The sequence below is a fragment of the Acomys russatus genome, chromosome 6, assembly GCF_903995435.1.
Source record: "Acomys russatus chromosome 6, mAcoRus1.1, whole genome shotgun sequence".
NCBI classification, from domain to species: domain Eukaryota; kingdom Metazoa; phylum Chordata; class Mammalia; order Rodentia; family Muridae; genus Acomys; species Acomys russatus.
In genome coordinates this window covers 5,744,804-5,763,073 of record NC_067142.1, presented here as the reverse complement: position 1 = coordinate 5,763,073, position 18,270 = coordinate 5,744,804, and the positions used below count along the sequence as shown (strand labels likewise).

At 42.6% G+C, this 18,270-nt stretch overlaps 1 protein-coding gene across 2 annotated transcripts in view; it reads left to right on the top strand.

Moving 5' to 3' along the window:
* Positions 1 to 18,270, top strand: part of Zcchc2 (zinc finger CCHC-type containing 2) — a 47,167-nt gene that overhangs the window by 16,757 nt on the left and 12,140 nt on the right. The window contains exons 4-9 of one of the 2 annotated variants that reach the window (XM_051147214.1): positions 417 to 488; positions 6,568 to 6,680; positions 10,618 to 10,712; positions 12,931 to 13,014; positions 14,542 to 14,599; positions 16,932 to 17,064. In XM_051147214.1, coding sequence (XP_051003171.1) covers positions 417 to 488; positions 6,568 to 6,680; positions 10,618 to 10,712; positions 12,931 to 13,014; positions 14,542 to 14,599; positions 16,932 to 17,064 — 555 coding nt within the window. Of the gene's footprint in view, positions 1 to 416; positions 489 to 6,567; positions 6,681 to 10,617; positions 10,713 to 12,930; positions 13,015 to 14,541; positions 14,600 to 16,928; positions 17,065 to 18,270 lie in introns of both variants that reach the window. The other variant, XM_051147212.1, reaches the window with a different exon arrangement.

Sequence of the window (18,270 nt, the reverse complement as noted above, 5' to 3'; positions counted from 1 at the left end):
CCCTCAGCTGTGAGGTGGTACTTAGGAGGACAGCCTGCACTCTTGCTTCTCTTGGGATTTACATGAGTGAGCTTCAGGAGGCGGGATCTACCCTGTCAGGATCTTTTTTGTACTTAACCATAAAAGCAAGACATTCCTGAAAATTTCCTGAAAATTACTAAAACAGTTATGCTTTTAATACTGTCCCTTTTTAAAAAAAATAATGCAATTTAAAAGGAATTATCAGAAAACCTTTTTGAGTAGAATGTCAATGTACAACTGAGCACCTGTATAGAAGCCGTGATAATGCTAGATGAACTTTATATTTCTAGTTGCTAATCTTAAAACTTAAGGCCTTTTGTTTTACACATGGCTTTTTCCCCAGCCAGTTTCTGCCTAAGCAATAACCATACAATATGTGTGTTTTCTTAAATCAGGTAAATTGGTCTGACCTTTCAGTCACAACAGTAACAAAAACCCACCAAGAGCTACAGGAATTTCTACTGAAGGTAAAATTACAGATTTTGTTGTTAAGATTTGTATTTGATATAGAGATTCCTAAAGTTTCAATGTCAAAGGAATCGCCAAGAAAATTAAAACACACATAGGCTGACTCCAAACTCTGAATGAACATGAGCTGTAGAAAATGTTACGTTGTGTTTCTTCTTACCTTATATTACTGGCACAAACAGCGGAAGAATGTAGAAAATGGGCCCTGTTCTTAGCCCCCTGCAGAGATGTTCCTTGTTGGTGGTGTTTGCAAAGGTTCTTTCCCCAGACAGTGGCTGCAGCGAGATGAGATTTATTTTTCTGTGGTACCTAATACATGAAGTGAAGCTCTGCCTGTGGGCTCTTCTTAAACCTTGCGTCCTTTCTTCCTTGGAGTTCATCCTTCTCCCACCCGACCCTCATAGTGTCTTAATACCATTGGGAATAAGAAGATGGCGGAATTCTATCCTGCGTGTTTGTTTTGTGTACATCCTTACTGGTTCCTTTGAGTAAAGTCTACCAATCAGATATAATTGAAAAAACAAAAGAAATAGGGGGAACTAGGTCTCGGCGATCAATAAATTATTACTGCACAGTAAGCAAATAGAGTTTATTGTAGACTGGGAGATAAAACTGAAAAATCCAGAAACAGGACATGTTCCTGACTCAGGCACCAGATTTTATGTAGATGTGCCTTTACTGAGCACCGGACTTGAGGATTTTTCTGGGGTTCACATTGTGTGCTTGTCACTCACTGTATGTGTCTTCTGTTCAGATCACTTGCGTGTCTGTTGATTCTGAACTCTGCAAGGGACTGATCTTCACCAGTCTGTGGGCCTCAAGCCTCATGCTGGAGACTGGTTCTCTGACACACATTTGACACCCTGTCAAAATGTTAGTTTGCTGGATTTGTTACTCTGTTTAGATTAAGTCAATTGAATGTTTTTTCCCTGTGCCTTATTTTAAACTGAATTCTCGCTTTCTCCTCCCCTTTTATTAAACATAGATTCTTTTTCATGCTGTATATCCTAGTTACAGTTTCCCTTCCTCTCCTTTCCCCAGTTTCTCCCCACCTCCCCTCCCATCCACATCCATTCCTTTTCTGTCTCTCATTAGAAAAGAACAGGCTTCTAAAAGATTAACAAAGTAAAATGTAGCAAGTTATATAAAACTACCACAAGGAAGTTGGACAAGGCAAGTCAGCAGAAGGAAAAGAGCTCAAGAGAAAGCACACCAGAGACTCACTTGTGCACACACTAGGGAGTTCCATAAAAGCACTGAGCTGGAAGCCATAATATATACAGAAGACCTGGTACAGGCCTTGTTCTTGCTGCCTCAGTCTGAGAGATCATATGGGCTTTGCTCTGTTGATTTAGAGGACCCTATTCTAGTGGTACCCTCCATTCCCTCTGGCTCTTCTCCTGAGCTCTGAGGGCAGGGATTTGATGGCGACACCCTATTTAGAGCTGTGCGTCCAACGTCTCCTCACTCTCTGATGGTGAATAGGTGAGGTGCTGCTCTATAAGCACAGCAAGAGGCCATTGAGGTCATTTTTATTGTTTTGTTTTTAACCCAGTAGTATTTGGTTTTACCTTAGGTTTCTGGATTCTCTCAGTTAAGGGCTGAGAACTACCTGACCCATTCAAGTTACTCACCAGCTGCATGTGAAGCTGAGGGGAGCTTCATTCATTCATGTTTAGTCACCAGGGCCTGTGCTCGTCCTATCAGTCCTAGACAGTTTGATGAGAAAGAAGGCAGGGAAGAGGTGACAGAAGAGCACTGGCCTCTTTCTGCCAGACGCATGGGAACAACTAGAAAGGAGTCAGGGAAACTACGGCTGTGACCCTGCCAGGTACTGAGAACCAGGCAGCACTGCAGCAGGGAACGCAGCCCTTGGCTGACCTCTGATGGTGGGTTGGGGCTGCCTCTCCATCCTTTGCATACATTTGTAAGTCTCTTCTGCTTATCACCAGCTCTCTTGTGCTTGATAGGATACATGTACCAGCATCTAATGTAAGTTAAATAAGCAGTTATGAGCAGCCACCATTTGGCTTTGGCGACAGGATGCTCCTGTTTCCTTCTTTCTTCTGTTTTCTTCTCCGGGGCACAGTTCCGCTGCTGAAGAATGAGCTCCAAGGGCTACAGAGACACGGCTGAGGTTTTCAGGGAAGCCAGACACTGCCAACTTGGGTGTGATGTTGCCACCTTATTTGTTGATCTTCCTGCAAGAGTTCAGTGAGCAACGCAGACCCCGCTGCAAGGCTCTGGCCTGGCTTCTAGCAGGCTTCTTTCTTGTGTTTCTCTCCCTAAGCTTTAGCAGTGGTGTCTTGACAGGTTTCCTTTCTTCTGTCACATAGTTTTTCTAAAAGCTAAGTGCCTAACAGCAACAAAAGCCGCAAATGCCTTCTCATTCTTCAGGGTTGTGGTAATTAACCTTCAGCTTAGTCAGCATTTGACTGAAGCATTTTTCTTAAATGCATGAACACCACACTTAGCTAAAATAATCTGCACTGTCTTCCTAGAAATGAATTGTCTGTTGTCAAATATCCTTGATGTTGCCTGCGCCCATCTTTCTCACTGTTTGTAGAAGGCAGAGCAGAGCCTGTCCGGGGCAGTGGCACTGGTCGCTGTTTAATTGCACTTACGGTTTCAGGAAGTGAGCTTGAGGTTGAGGTTGCTGAGTTCTCTCTTCATGAGAGCAGCAGCTTCTGTCCTCTATGTCCTGGCCCCTTTCAGTTTTCTGTGAGTTTTTATTTCTTTCTTCGCTGCTGTATCCACAGTTCCTGAAACAGACCTGGGACCAGAGTAGGAGTTTGGATGCTCGCTCACTTGAGTGAAATGTAGTTTGTATTGCAGGGAGTTTTACAAGTAACAGTAGGGGACGCAGTGCAGATCTATGACCTCCTTCAGGAAGGTCCCTAGAGCATCTACTCCAGAAACTCACTGTCTTAACGTGAGAGCGGACAAGTGCTGATGCGCATGCAGAGTATGCACTGTGAGCTGCGTTTCTGCAGCTGTTCCGCACTTTCCAGATTGAGGCAGTTACAACCGGACTCGGGCGTTTCTAACCCTGAAAATTACTCCATGGTGTCTGGAGGCTCCTTTAGAGATCCCAGAACTGAAGCATGTGATTGGCACAGCTGCATGGGATCTAACCTACTGTGCGGATCTAACCTACTGTGTGGCTAGGGAGCCAAATCAGAACGCTGTGGTTCAGATGGCAGTCTGGCCCACGGTCCCTCCTCCACATGTTGAGAGGTGGCAGCCTGGCCTTCAGGTCATGGTCTTGACATGCAGCTGTATTCTATTAAAGTCTGAAGGCCGCTGTCAGGGAGAAAGACAAGTTTGGCATTTGCAGCACAGTTTAAGTTGACTGTCCCCTTTCAGAGGGAAGGACTTCTTCAGTGAGAACCTGCCTTCTGAAGCCTCCTGAATATGGAGAGAAGACTGATGAGCTTATGGGAACCAGTTGTATTCATCAAGATTTGGGTGCCAAGATAACACGAGCTGGCTCTAGCCAAGCCTCTGAGTCTTTGCACATTCCTAATGTTCAGGGGATGATAGTTGATCACACTTGCAAAAACAAAGTTGACTAAACTCTGAAAAATAACTGCCAGTGATATCTGACTTGGTGTCTAGTCTTCCAATCAAGGGATGCGTGTTGACCAAGAAAGTTGTCATCAAGGTTATATCCAAAGCCATGCAACAGGAGATTAATATGGTTACATATAAGGACATCTCCATCTGACTTGTGCTACTGAGACTCCTAGGAGACTCCTTAAGGTGAAGGCTGCAACTCCCTAATGTAAATCAGCAGTTTATTCTTGTTAACTTTGTATTAATAAGGAAAATTAAATAAAAGTAAATGGCTGAACATTAGGCTTTAGTGTTTTTAAAGATAAACTTGTATCTAGGTACAAAAACCTTTCATTACTCTGAGATTGTGCGGAGCCAGGACTCTGGACGTGGAGGCTGGATATTTTACAACTAAGATAGAAAGAGAAGAAAAAATCCAATGTAAAATAGATATACTTTAAATCTTTATTTTTGGCAAATAAGCTTCTTCCAACCTAATGGCCTTTGGAAAAAGAAGAGAAAAACAACATGAAAATAATTGCATACTAATGACTGCATTTCCACATTCAGCCCAGTAATGTGAACCATGTCATTGAGTTGGAAGCACTTTGTGTGGCAGAGTCCTCAGTTGAGTAAAGCAACCACCAGTGGTTTGAAACTTGAAATTGATGTCTCTGTCAAAGCTGTTTTTCCTTGACAGGGTATACATACTCCATAGAAATTGTGGTACTGATGAGGCAGCTTCCTTCTAAAAATGTTTGCTACATAAGCAAGAGTAGCCATGTAAAAGCTGAGTGTGGTCAGACACACCTGTAGCTGTGACATTGGGATGTGGAGGGGCAGGTGGATCTCCTGAAGCTACCAGCCAATCACTCAATGAGACCCTGTCTCAACAGCTGAGATGGAGAACAATAGTAGAAAACACTTGGTGTCAGTTTCTGTGCTCCACATGAGTGCACATGTACTTGCATGCACACATGTTCATGCATATACACTATATGTGCACACAATATAAAGAAAAATCATGTTTAAAATTAGTAATAAAAATATAGTGTCAAAAATCTGTATTAAAGTGCTGTTGCCGAAGTGTCATTGTTGAAACTAGGAGTTTTTATTTGGGAAATGTGTCAGTTCAAAATTTGTGTCTTTCACACTGGTGGTTGGAAGACATGATTTCCTTAGTGGTTTTGTGATCTCCTCATCTTGATTAGCAGATCCCGCCCAAACATCCCAGGGCCATGCTCCATGCTCACTGTACCTGATGTCAGCAGTGCTGCCACCTTTGCTCAGCGGACACGATTTACTCAAAGAGTGTTTACTTTGAAAACCAAATTATGTACATTGTTTATGTCTGTGGCTCCTTAGGTTATATACTCGACTTTGACAGTTGTTCCTGATTTTAATGATAATGACAGAAATTCAGAAGTTAATCACAAAAGTCAAAACTGAATTCTTAAAAAACTTAGTTTTAGAATCCATTTTCTAGGAATATTTTTTATTAAACAAGTTAAATAATATGGTAAGAGTTTTGTTTCATTTAAGCTTTTTTCCTGACCAAATGATACTTTCTTACAAATTCTAGCATATTGCTTACACATCCATAACATTGAGGAAAAACTCTGAGCAGTGGTTTTTTGTTTGTTTGTTTGTTTGGTTGGTTTTTTATTTGTCTGTTTGTTTTGGTGTTGTTTTTATGGGCATAGGGTGTGCAGTGTATGTACACATGTAGAGGGCAGAGGGCAGCTCTGAAGAGTCCCTTCTCTTCCCTGGGCTTGGGGTTGGACTGAAAGTTTTAGGCTTGAGAAGCAAATGCTGTGAGTCGTCTCACCAGCTCTGATGGGTGGTTTTTGTTTTATTTGTTTTGTTTTTCAAAACAGGGTCTCTCTGTGTAGCCTTGGCTGTGCTGGACTCTTTTTGTAGACCAGGCTGGCCTCCAACTCAAAGTGATCTACCTGCCTCTGCCTCCCACATGCTGGGAATAAAGGCATGCTCCATCATGCCCAGCATGATGGGTGTTTTTTTTTCTATGTAAATAAAATGGCAAGAATTTGACCCAGTTTTCATATCTTGGTTATTTGGCATATATCATTTAATTGCCGAACATTGCCTGAGATTAAAATGGGAGAAGCAGGAAGCACTGAATTGATAACTGTAGAGGCAGAGATAACACTGTTCCGAACAGTGTTCCAGCATCAACGTGCCGGCTGTATTATGGAGAATGCTCAATTTAACTTGAAACTTTGTATAAATGTCATCACAAAGCAGGGTTGGGGGCTTGAGTGTGAGATTTGCATGCTGAACACTTGGCTTTCCAGTGCACTTAGGCTAGTCTCCAGAGATCTGCTTCCTCTAGGACAGACTTATACCAGTTCAGCCTGCTGCCTTGGAAAATATGCGTTGAGATGGCCAATGAGAGAAGGCATTTCTTTTAAGTTTATTTGTATTTGTTCAGTTAAAAACACCACCACCAACAAAAAAACCTCTCAGCATTGGATATTGTGTTTTTTTTTTTTTCTCTTGTAGCTTCCAAAGGAATTGTCGTCTGAGACTTTTGACAAGACCATCTTAAGAGCCCTGAATCAGGGTTCTTTAAAAAGGGAAGAGCGGCGACACCCTGACCTGGAACCCATCCTAAGGTAACAGCGTCTGTGTTAGAACAGGCTGCTGAGGGAGGGCAGAGATCTTTCGCTGGCCTTGGTGACCTGGACTTTGAACTCTGGTACTGGATAGGTCTAGGCTCACAGTAGAAGATAGAAACCCACACAACAAGGATATATATTCAACCATGTTCATAACAGCCTTATTCATAATAGCCAGAACATGGAAACAGCCTAAGTTTCCCATAGTAAAAGAATGGATAAAGAAACTAGTACATTTACACTATGGAATACTACTCAGCTATTAAAAACAAGGAATTCCCGAAATTTGGGGATGAATGGATTGAACTAGAAATGATCATAATGAGTGAGTTAACCCAGAAGCAGAAAGACTTAAATGGTATATACTCACTTACATCTGGGCACTAGCCCAAGGGGCATGTCCATGAAAGTCTTCACTTACCAGGAAAGTGGGACACAGGGAGGACAGCCTATTGGGACTCTAGATGAGAGAAGCATGGGAGAATGGGGAAATAGAAGGATCCAGAGGGTCCTAGAAACCTACAAGAAGAACATTATGATGGGCGGATCTGGGCCCAGGGGTCCTGCTCAAACTATGGCACCAGCCAAGGACAATACAGGCAGTAAACTTTGAACCCCTACCCAGATCTAGCCAATGGACAGGACATTTCCACAGTTGAGTGGAGTCTGACCTTCACAGGAACTCTGGTGCCCCATATTTAACCATGTCCCCTGTATGGGGAGACCTGGTGGCACTCAGAGGAAGGATAGCAGGCTACCAAGAAAAGACTTGATACCTTATGAGCATATACAGGGGGAGGAGGTCCCCCTCAGTCACAGTCATAGGGGGAGGGGAGGGGTGTAGGGGGAAAATGGGAGGATACAGGGGATGGGATAACAATTGAGATGTATATGAATAAGTTAATAAAAGAAAAAAAGAAAAAGAACTTGCAGCTTTAAAAAAATAAAATTAAATAAAAAAAAAAAAAAAGAAGAAGATAGCAACCCTGTTTGTCACTATATTCCTTCTTTCTCTAACATCTATTAAGGATGTCCTTGCCTCGTGTGGGGTTGGGAGAGACTAAGTGAGATGCGGTTGATGGGAGGGAGTGGACAGGAGGAACCTTGGAAAGTACTTGTTTACTACCATTTGCTTGAGTCCAATGCTGCTCAAGGTCTGGCCTTTGCCCTTGTGAAATTGTTGTGTCATTTTGAATGTATGTATTGCTTAGATGGTTAATTATAGGGTCCTGTGCCTTTAAACCCTACCTTGTGTTCTTTCCTAAGACCTTCCATGTACAGGGGCTAGGGGTGGGGTGATACGGGGTAGTAGGTGGCACAGCATACTCCTTCCCCCTCAAATGCAAACCCTTTGTGGTGGGAATTTGAAAGGTGTCTTATATTATCACTGACATAGGTTTGCACGAGAAGGGAGAGGTTGAAGTGATGGATCAGATACTGGAGAGGAAACTGTTGATACAGTTCTATAGGCAGGGTGTGGTGGCCCATGGTTTTAATCCCAACACTGGGACATGGGACACATGGATCTCTGAATTCAAAGCCAGCCTGGTCTAAGTATAGTAAGAATTTGTCTTTAAAACAGAACAAAACAAAACAAAACCCACCAGGTACAAAGGCTGAGAGTAACTGAGTGAGGGAAACTGAGAGGCCACACAGGAAGGTCAGCTCACACTCCAGAGGCTGCCCACTGGCTACTCCATGCTCATTCCCAGGCCTGCAACTTTCAGAAGATAACCCTCTATCTTCCCGTAAGGCTAGCGGTTTATTTATGAAGTCATGAGGCTTTAGCCACATATCTGTTTAGATATTTGTGGCATTCTTAGCTCTTTGAATGAAATATGAATTAACGTTAACAATTGTCCTTTGTACTGTTTAGCTGTGATGGTTAAAATGAAATTTTGGATGTTATTTCAGCTCATTCTTTGTTTTTGTGTCTCACCTATCTATCTCTTGTAAGATTAGAAAGTCATTCCAGGGTTTTGGTTTCAAGTTTCCAGTTTTACTGTAAGACCCCCCCCCCCCCGCCCCTGCTTTGCCTTCAGAGCATTGAAGCAGGCTTCCTGAGGAGGAACTGTGCCCTATAGTGTAGCCCAGGCAGGGAACGGCTAGGTTGTCCCCAACAGAGATAGTTAGAAATCTGGAATGGGACCTATTGCTATTATTATTACAAAATCCAAAGTGTGACTGTGGGAGAGAAACACTAGGCCGAGATGGAGCCCAGGATGGCTACCCTTGCAGATACCCACATCACCAAGTGAAACATGACTTAGGGTGGGAGACACCCTGAGGCTCATTCCAAAATTGAATGTGAAGGTGGATCTAAAGTTGTTAGGAGACTTGATGGGTGTCGACTAGGTTAAAATGGAGGAAGAGAGGCCAGGTGACAAGGCAAGACTTGCAAGCACATGAGGGCCAGGATGGTTGGAGGAGATAACCACCTTCCACCAGAGCAGCTCAGAAGAAAGCTCGAGTTGTGTGTTTAGTAAGGATGAGGAGATACAGGCTATAGTCACTAATTTGTGGAGTTTCAGATGACACAGGGGAAGAATTTAGTAGAAGAAAGGGTAAGAGGGGAGCAGAGAGCATTCTGGGTAAGAGCAGGTGGATAAAGTTACAGAGTGATTGAATTCTTAAGTCCCCATATGCTCAGATTTCAGAGAAACGTGTACATTTCTGGTGGACCGTATGAAAGTGCGGGTCCTTGTTCTCCAATACTGGGATGGGCAGGGCATTCCAATTCCAGCGAGCTCCAGGAGGTGCTAGTGGTTCACAGAGGGTCTTTACAACTGACCCAGCACTCATCTGCATCCAGCTCAGCTGTGGGGGTAGGGTGTGTTGAGCATGAGCCCAGGGCCTATGTGGGAACGAGCATGAAGAAGCCAGGTGACAGCCTCTGGAGTATGGATGGCAACAGAATATGACCAGAAGGTCAATTTGCGCTGTACTCTGCCCATATTGGCGTCAATATGTTCTTTGAACCCAGCCAGACCAGGTAGGTCCCCTGAAATCACTGGTCAGCCAAGCAGTGAATTCTAGCTTTAGGAAGAGTGACCCTTTCTCAAAAGACGAAATGGAAAGCAACAGTGGAAAACACTTGGTAACTAGTAACTAACTAACTAGTAGTGGACAGAAGCTCCGCTGTTCTGCTTCTTCAGTAAAGAGGAAACAATTTCATAAGCTTAATTCAGTATGTCTTAATCCAATAGTGTGCAATGTACAATGACTCTTCGGGTGGTTGTGACATTTCCATGATAAATCTACCAAGTGTTCAATAAAGACCACGAGGGAATTCACAGGAGAAAGAAAAGAGCCCTCTTGGCCAGATGATCTTTTTTAAATTTTTTTTTCTTCGCCTATAATTACAAATCTACAGTTAAGTTACCTCTCAAGTTTAAAATGTAGTTCTTCCTGTAGAAAATCTTAAGTTAAAATCATGGTGTGATACGGATTTGACGTGCCTTAGGATGTGGTGGCAATCTGTCACTGTGTTCTCTATTTCCCAGAACTCTTAACCTTTCAAACTGCTCAGCCTGAGAGTGTGGGGAGGTCCCTTGATAGAGTTGCGGATGACAATGGTGGCTTACATGAGAGAGAGGCTTCTGCAGGTCTTTTCTGAGTAAAGGCAGCTTTTGGACCATCTGAAGCAAACAGCTAAATAATACGTTTTTGTTTGTTTGTGTTTGGTCAGGTTGAAATGCCCCCATAAAAAATAAATCTTTGTAGTAGATTCTTGCAAATGGGTTTTGTTAGAGTTTTCCTGTTCTTGCAAAAATACATTAGGAAATAATGCTTTCTTTGGGGAAAGTTTGGCTTTCGCTCCTCACCTCCACCCACCCTTGCTTGATTGCAACACTTACTTAGGTTAGTGTTTTAATCTGAGCTGAGACTACAGATATGTGAACTGGTAGTTAATGCAACTCTCCTTCTCTCTCAGGCAGCTATTTTCCACTTCGTCCCAGGCTTTTCTTCAGAGTCAGAAAGTACGCAGCTTTTTTCGGTCAATATCATCGGAGTCTCAACACAGTCTCAGTAAGTAGCCTCTGATCCTCTGTAGAAATCTGGGAAGTGTTTTTGTCTGTTTTGTTTTGTGGGTTTGTTTGTTTTGTTTTTTTCTTTTTTATGAGGTTTGTTTGTTGCTTGGTTTTTCTCTTTCTGTGCCATCCTGTTGTTCAGATGTAACAAATTTTAATCAAGTTGAGGAATAGAGACATGCAATAAAGAAACATTTGTCCTCTTTAATGAACTTCACACTGCACCTTTAAAGATAATGATATAGGAAGGGTAATAAAACCAAGCAGACTGGTTACCAGGAGAAATATGTCCCTCAGTCCTCGGCACAGCTGCCTGCTCTAGGGCAGAATGTGCCCCCTGCCTCCTGTAGTGCCATTCTGTGCTGGCTTTCACAGCTCCGTAGCTGTGTGTAGCTCCTGTATCCTCTGTAGTCAGGCCAGCCCGTGCTAGCCGGAGGACGCTGTGCTCCATCCCTTCCATGCTGTCTGCTGTCTCCAGACAGGCTGTCTTTGTTCATGGACCCTGCTGAGTGCATAGCCTCTGCCTTATCCCAGAACTACTCTGGAGATATATTTTACTGTTAGTCTTCTGATTAAAAAAAAAAAAAAAAACTTTAGAAGTTTGATAAGAAATCCAGGTATTTATTAAGCCCTTGCACCTCCCTTGGGTTCCTGAGGCCGTAGCTTCTTGAAAGCTCAGCTCTTCTGAGAGCGTTGTGGCTTACTGTTGTGGTGTGTCTGCATCCATTGCTGTCACTGCCCCTTACGGTCAGACCCATTCAGTGCCAGACTGCACACCACCTCTTCAGGAGATTCTCGCAGTCTTGTTTCTCTGTGTTGTTTGCCTTCCTGTTTCAGTGTTCATCTCTTCTGTCTCATGTTCAGTTTTCCACAGATTCTCTTCAGCCTGATTTTTAAACAAATATTTTGCCAACAGTGCTGATATGTTCCAGAGATAATTTCTACTCATTTTAAGCATAGCCAATATTTTGAGGAACTTTTTTTTCTTTAAATCTTTCCTTCTGTGTTCAATTGTCATTTTCCTATACCTAAAGGAAAAAGAAAATACATGGCTCCTCAGTTTGAGGTATGAGAAAAATAGATGAAAAATATAATTGATTATTCAGTGTGTGCTAACTTTTAAAGTTTAACTAACTGCTGGTGTGGCACATGTGGCATGTGTGTGCATGCCTTAAGTGTTTGGAACCTAGTTAGCAGGGAGGATCAAAAGTGCAATTGTAAGACTAGTTGACTGAAGAAAGACACACCACTCTGTAACTGCATTTGTCTGAATAGGGGCAGTACCTGTTAAAGTCATGGGTATCCCAGAGCTCTGCAGACTTCTTAGTCAGCACTTCTCCCAAAGCAAAGTGTGAGCATTCTTAATAGTGTCTACCTGACTCTTTTTAAAAGATGTTGAAACAAAGTTAAGCTTTTTCCTAGGTTATCAGCCTGCTCAGGAAAGCTCGCCACACGGGACGTATACATACACATGAGACAAAGTCTCCTGGGGGCTTGGCAAGGTTTTACATTTCCAAGCAGTGCTAAGGAGCCTGGATGGTTTTATCTGAAGAGTGGACATGTAAAATACTGTTGAACATACACATCTTGGATTGTGGGGAAACATGTCAGCAGTCCACATGTGTGAGTTGTTTTGCTGAAGAATAACACAGTATTGTCAGGATTCATTTGCACACTTTAAAAAAACCCTCTATCTTTTGTTCTCCTGTGGCAGAAAAGTGTCCCATGTACTTGAGCCACAGTGTTACACTCTTACATGGCTTAGCATCTCTTTGTCTAGAGTTCACTGTTGTCAGAATGTGGTCAGTGGGTCAGTGCTGATCCAGTCACCGCTTTGTAACCAAACAGAAATGTGGGGCTCTATAGCAGGTCACCCTTGCCACAGTGTTGTTGCAGGGCTTTAAAATGTAGCAGTTACCAACATACTGGAAAATTTAAAAAGTTTAGACAGCAGATAGTAGAGGCACACTCCCCATTTGATCTTCCGGTGAGTGAGCTGACAGACGTGGGGTGACTTCTCCAGCCAGGTGGTGCCTGAGGGAACAGCTGCCTCCAGGACTCCACTGCCATAGTCCTGTGGATTCTCGAAGGTCCTTCTTTCCCTAGTAACTCTTCCCTGTCTTCTCCTTGGAGCAGAGGGATAATCATTATACTATTTTCTTTATCTCGCTATTATAATTTTCCCAGAGTTAGTAGTATTGAATTATCTCCTGCAGATAACTTACAGTCCTCTCTGAAGACTTCTAAGATATTAGAACACTTAAAAGAAGACAGCTCAGAAGCTTCAAGTCAAGAAGAAGGTAATTGTAGACTCACTAGGCTAAGTCTGCCTACACTGACACTCACACAGGGCAGAGCAGAGCAGAGAGCCCGGATACACACAGGGTGCTGGGGTGTGTCAGACATGGCATTACAGAACAGAACAACGGGCAGAGGAGCGGTTGTTCACTCTGTGGTGTTGGCACAGCTGGCTTTCTGTATGAGCTGTGTATTGAGCAGAACCCACAGAATGTCATGCACAAAGCTTTCAAGGGAATAACAAGTATTTGTAAATGTACATTATAAAGCTCTATGTGTAAACCTGGGAAAAGAAGGCCTTGTTGAATAAGGAGGATCGTGACTGTACGTTTGACTGAGCAAGAACTTGATATGTGGGGTCAGAGAGGTCAGATACTTAGAAGAGAGTCCACAGATGAGTTACTAGCAGGTTGTCCTCAGGAAGAAGACTAACGGCTCTCAATAGAAGGATCCTTCTACGGTGGTTCAGGCAGTGGAATCCATCATGTGATGTGAATCAGGGAAAAAATGCCTTCCAACAGATGAGTGAGTAAAGACACAGATAGGAAGTTTGTAGATGAAGAAACCCTCAAACTGACAAGCACACAGCCTCACAGGTGACTGAAAAAGTGAAGGAGAGGACATGGGACACCATTGCACATTCATCAGACCAGTGAACCATTCTCAAATCTGATGCCAGGAGGAGTGGCAGTGGGAGCTCAGACAATGCAGATGAGGTACACATGGGCACGCACGCTTACACAGACCACATTTGGCATGATGCAGTAAAGCTGGAGATCATGCTGCTGGCAGCTGATCCAGCATCTGGGAAATGTGCCTGTGTGCTGGCTGCAGCGTGGTTCATAGCAACACATACCAGGGAGTTGCCTCAATGTGTCAGTTAAGTAGTGATATGACGACTGGGCAACAGGTAACATAAAAAGGTATTGTAGCATGTTCAACAAGTCCCAGCCCTGAATGAGTTTATGAGTGTACTCACATATACAGGCAGTTAGAAATGGAGCTTTCACGGGAGTGTTTCAACAAGTTAGATGATATGTAACCTCTGTGGATGGGAGTGAAGAGTGACCCTTAGTCTTATCTCATACATTATGTAACTAGAGAGTAATAGTACATGGGTGTGTGTGTTTCTTACAGACTTTTGAAATGGAAATAGTTTTACCTGAAGTAAATACAGTTTGAAGTAAGATGTGCACACTAAATTTGCATGATTCTGAGTAAAATTGGTTGCACATTTGAAGCAATTCAATAGTGTATTATGTAACTGAAGGTGTGTTATAGTGTGGTGTGCTAGTGCATACCTGTAATCCTAGCACCCTACAGGCTGAGGCAGGAGCTGGAGTTTGAGGTCAGCCTGGACTCTAGAAGACTCTGTCTTACAAGCGGAAACTCCCCTTATGCTGGGGACTGGGTCCAGTGCTTGGCAGGGACTCCCACTGTTGATGCACCAGTTCCTGCCATCATCCTTTTGATGTTTTGCTGCAGCATAGAGTCATAAATTAATTCTGCTTTCCCTCCTCCTACCCTAGATGTGTTACAGCACACCATAATCCACAAGAAACATGCTGGGGAAAGTCCCGCTGTGAAGTAGGTATCTAACTTTTAAAGTGTAAATGCTTTTGCACACCTTAAAGTCAGCTAACACTTAGTTAAGTTTCTAACATATTTATTGTCTGCCATTGTACCATCTTGTTCTTTGTTTTTTTCAGTTGTCTTACCTGCTGTTCCCCTTTTGTCTCTCTCCTTGCTGTCTTTTAGGGAAGCCCTTCTCTTGTGGCAGCCTTCATAGTTGCAGACTATATTTTGTTTCTCTGGTTGTTACCCCAAAACTTGCAGTGTGTCTTTCGTCTCTTGATGCCTAATGTAAATTTGTGCTTGCAGCATTTCTCAAATAATCCAAGGAACTTAGATCACTATAACTTCATATGTTTCCCTCTTCTGAGTTATAAATCATAATTGTTCTGTATTTTCATTCTCTTTGTAGCTTTAAATTTTGATAACCTTATTTTAAATTTTTGAATAATAATCTTTATTAGTGTATTTTCAAAGATACATATAATCCTGAGCTACTTCATTTATACATTTATCATTTCTTTTTGAGGTTTACATGTATTTCACTCCAAACTTGCCAAGTGGCAAGCACTTTTTTATATTAATCAGGAACATAAATAATTTAAACCATTGGTCTTGTCCCTTGGAATCACCTACTAATTTACTCAGGTTGTCTCCTTGGCTCACTCTACAGTGTGAAAGCATTAAGACCGCTGACTGTCAGTAGTTCCTTCCAAACTGCAAGAACAGGCAGGTCCCTTTTTGCTCCTTATCCCTAAGCATCCACCTATGATGATTTACCTCTTCAATGAAAGCACTGTTTTTCTGCAATTTATTTGTATGTGGTAAATGCAGTTAGAGGGTGTGTGTGTGTGTGTGTGTGTGTGTGTGTGTGCGCGCACGCGCACGCACACACTTTGTGTTACTAAGGGCTTACAAATGCGAGGCTAGCCCTCTACTACTGAGCTACAGGTAACCCTGAGTGCAATTTAAATTTTTGTGTGTTTTTTTTTTTCAAGACAGGGTTTCTCTGTGTAGCCTTGGATGTCCTGGACGTGCTTTATAGACCAGGCTGGCCTTGAACTCACAGCAGTCTGCCTGCCTCTCCCTCCCTGAGTGCTGGGATTACAAGTGTGAGGCACCATGCATGGCTGTAGCTTAAGTTTTTATCTACAGAAAAATAAGTATAGCTTGCCTTAGTATTTAAAAGCCTTTTTGCTTGATTTGTGATTTGTGGTTGGCAGTTGCTTTCAGCTCTTTGAAGCTATAATTGATCTTCTAGTCATATAGTCCTCATCTATATGGTCTACCTACCCGTGGTCTACCTCTGACACCTCTGATGTCCACAGCAGATCACATAAAATCATTTATGTCATTTCTAGTTTACATAGCAATAGTACTACTCCCTCAGTCAAGCAGCACACGCTTTCTGCTTTGTTGATGAGGGCCCTTGTTGGTTCTGTGGGAGCCTGCTTTCTGTCTTTGTAGGTGGGCTTGGAGCTTCTCTGCCTAGGGCAGTCCCTGCTCCTCCTCTCTGAGATCCCCTCTCACTCTAGAGTGCTCTTGGGGCGGATCCTCGAGGTCTGTAATAGACTTTTGTAGCTGTTTTGCATCAGATATGCTTCTAAAATCTGTAACTTTGTATCCTTTGAGGTTAGAAAATTCTTAGCTTCTGTCTTCAGATATTCCTCTTATTTCTGTTCTCTTGAGCCATCTTGTAAGAGTCACTGAGGTCCTTATGTGTTCACATATCCCACTGTCTTTTACATTTTTATGTTATGCCTTTTTTTTCTCAGTATATTTTGTTCAAACCAAACTTATCATAAGTTCTTTTCATTAGTTTCCCATCCTTGAATTGTTACTCTGGTTTTACAGTGAAGACTTTACATTTGGTTCTTTAGCGACTTTGTGGACTCCTCTGTCTTCTTTTATTCATTACTAGTGGTATGCACCCAGAGTGTAGAACCAGTAACTTGTCTTTAGCCTGTTCCTGTTGTCTGTTCTTGAGGGGTTTCTAGGCACTTTACACTGATCCTTCATGTGCCGATGCATACAGCTCCTCACTGAGCAGTTCTTACCTTTCTGTTGAGCTGACTGACAGTGGAGTAGGGACACTCCAGTCACACAGACACTAAAGGCAAGTAGACACTTGCTGCTACTCTTTAAAGGCAGTTATTACTGATAAATTAGACATTTACCTATTTCTTAGAGTATCCCTTTTTCCATATACCTATCACTAGACACTCCAAAACAACAGAATCTAAGAGGGTCGAGAAATAGCTCTTGTAGCTTCTTCATTGAGATGGTAGGATAGGCTAAGTTATGGGGACAGACTTCACACTGTCATATGCTTTCCTTTTACAAGCAGTGTTGGTACGAACTGTTCTCCATTGGATGGGCTTACCATGCAGTATGCAGAACAGAATGGAATTGTGGATTGGAGGAACCAAAGCTGTACCACCATCCAGCACTCAGAACACTGTGTGACCTCAGCTGACCAAGTATGTGGCGGGTTGGCTTTGGTACCATGTGGTTAAGGCATTGCTGCTCTGTGTATTTCCTAAGAACTGCACTATAAGCCACTGTCAGGTGGCTTATCTGGGAAGAAGTGAGGGAACGGCTCAGCACAAGACTTTGTCCTTAGACCTGATTGAATTCTTCTGAGGTCTGGAAAGGTCTGTCTAGATAACTGGCTGCTTGCATAGGAATGATACCATTTAATAAGACACCTACAGTCTTTATTCTAGTTCTGAGGGTTCAGTAAATTTTTCCAATTTTTAGATTTTGGTCTCAAAAGAATTATTCACCTGCAGGTCCCTATCTTGATATGATTTTCAGACTGGCCTTTCCTGATAAGAGTTTAGGCAGGGTTACCAGCACCCTTGCATGTGCTAAGTGAGTGTTTGCTCTCTTGTGAACTGCTGTGGTGCGAGGACAGTGCTGTGGTGCACTTAGTGCACTGGGCCACCACGTACTGGGGCAGAGGACTCAGGCTGCAAGTGTGATCTGTCTAGAAGGTAGATCTGTGAGCTTTATTGTTTCTGACCAGTACACAGATCCAAGTGTGTTTTTGTGGACTAGAGCTTAATTTGAGAAATTATAAGTTGTCAGTGTTTTTCCCTCTATTCCAATGTCTATGCCCTCTCTTTAAGTTTGACAAATAGGAGGGTTTTATTGACCCAAACTTTAGGTGAAGACCCATAGCAAATACAATCGCTGGATCACAGTCTGTTTTGGACAGTAGTCTCCCTTGCCCACAGAGGTAAGCAGAACTCAGCAGAACATTCAAAAACATAGGTGGTATCAAATCCTACAGATGATTTTTCCTATACATACATGCAAAGCTATGATAAACTTGTAAGTTGGGTCCCATACGAGGTTAACAACAGTAACTAGTGTAATAAAAAATAAGATATAATGGATTGATATCCTAATTTATGTGGTTGTACTTAACTGCTCTCCCACAAGTAGTGAATATGGCCTGGATGTATCCCAGGAGGGTGGAACAAAGTGAGGTTTCACCACGCCACTCACAACTGAAATTTAAGACGTAGGACATGTTTACTTCTGGAACTATCCTCAGTATGTTTTTGACTGGTTGACTTATTGTTCTTAGAAAAAAAGAAAATTGAGATCAAATTTAAAAGAACAATTTTCCTAGGATTAATTTTAAGTATTTGTCATAGAATATGTACGCTTTCCTGCTT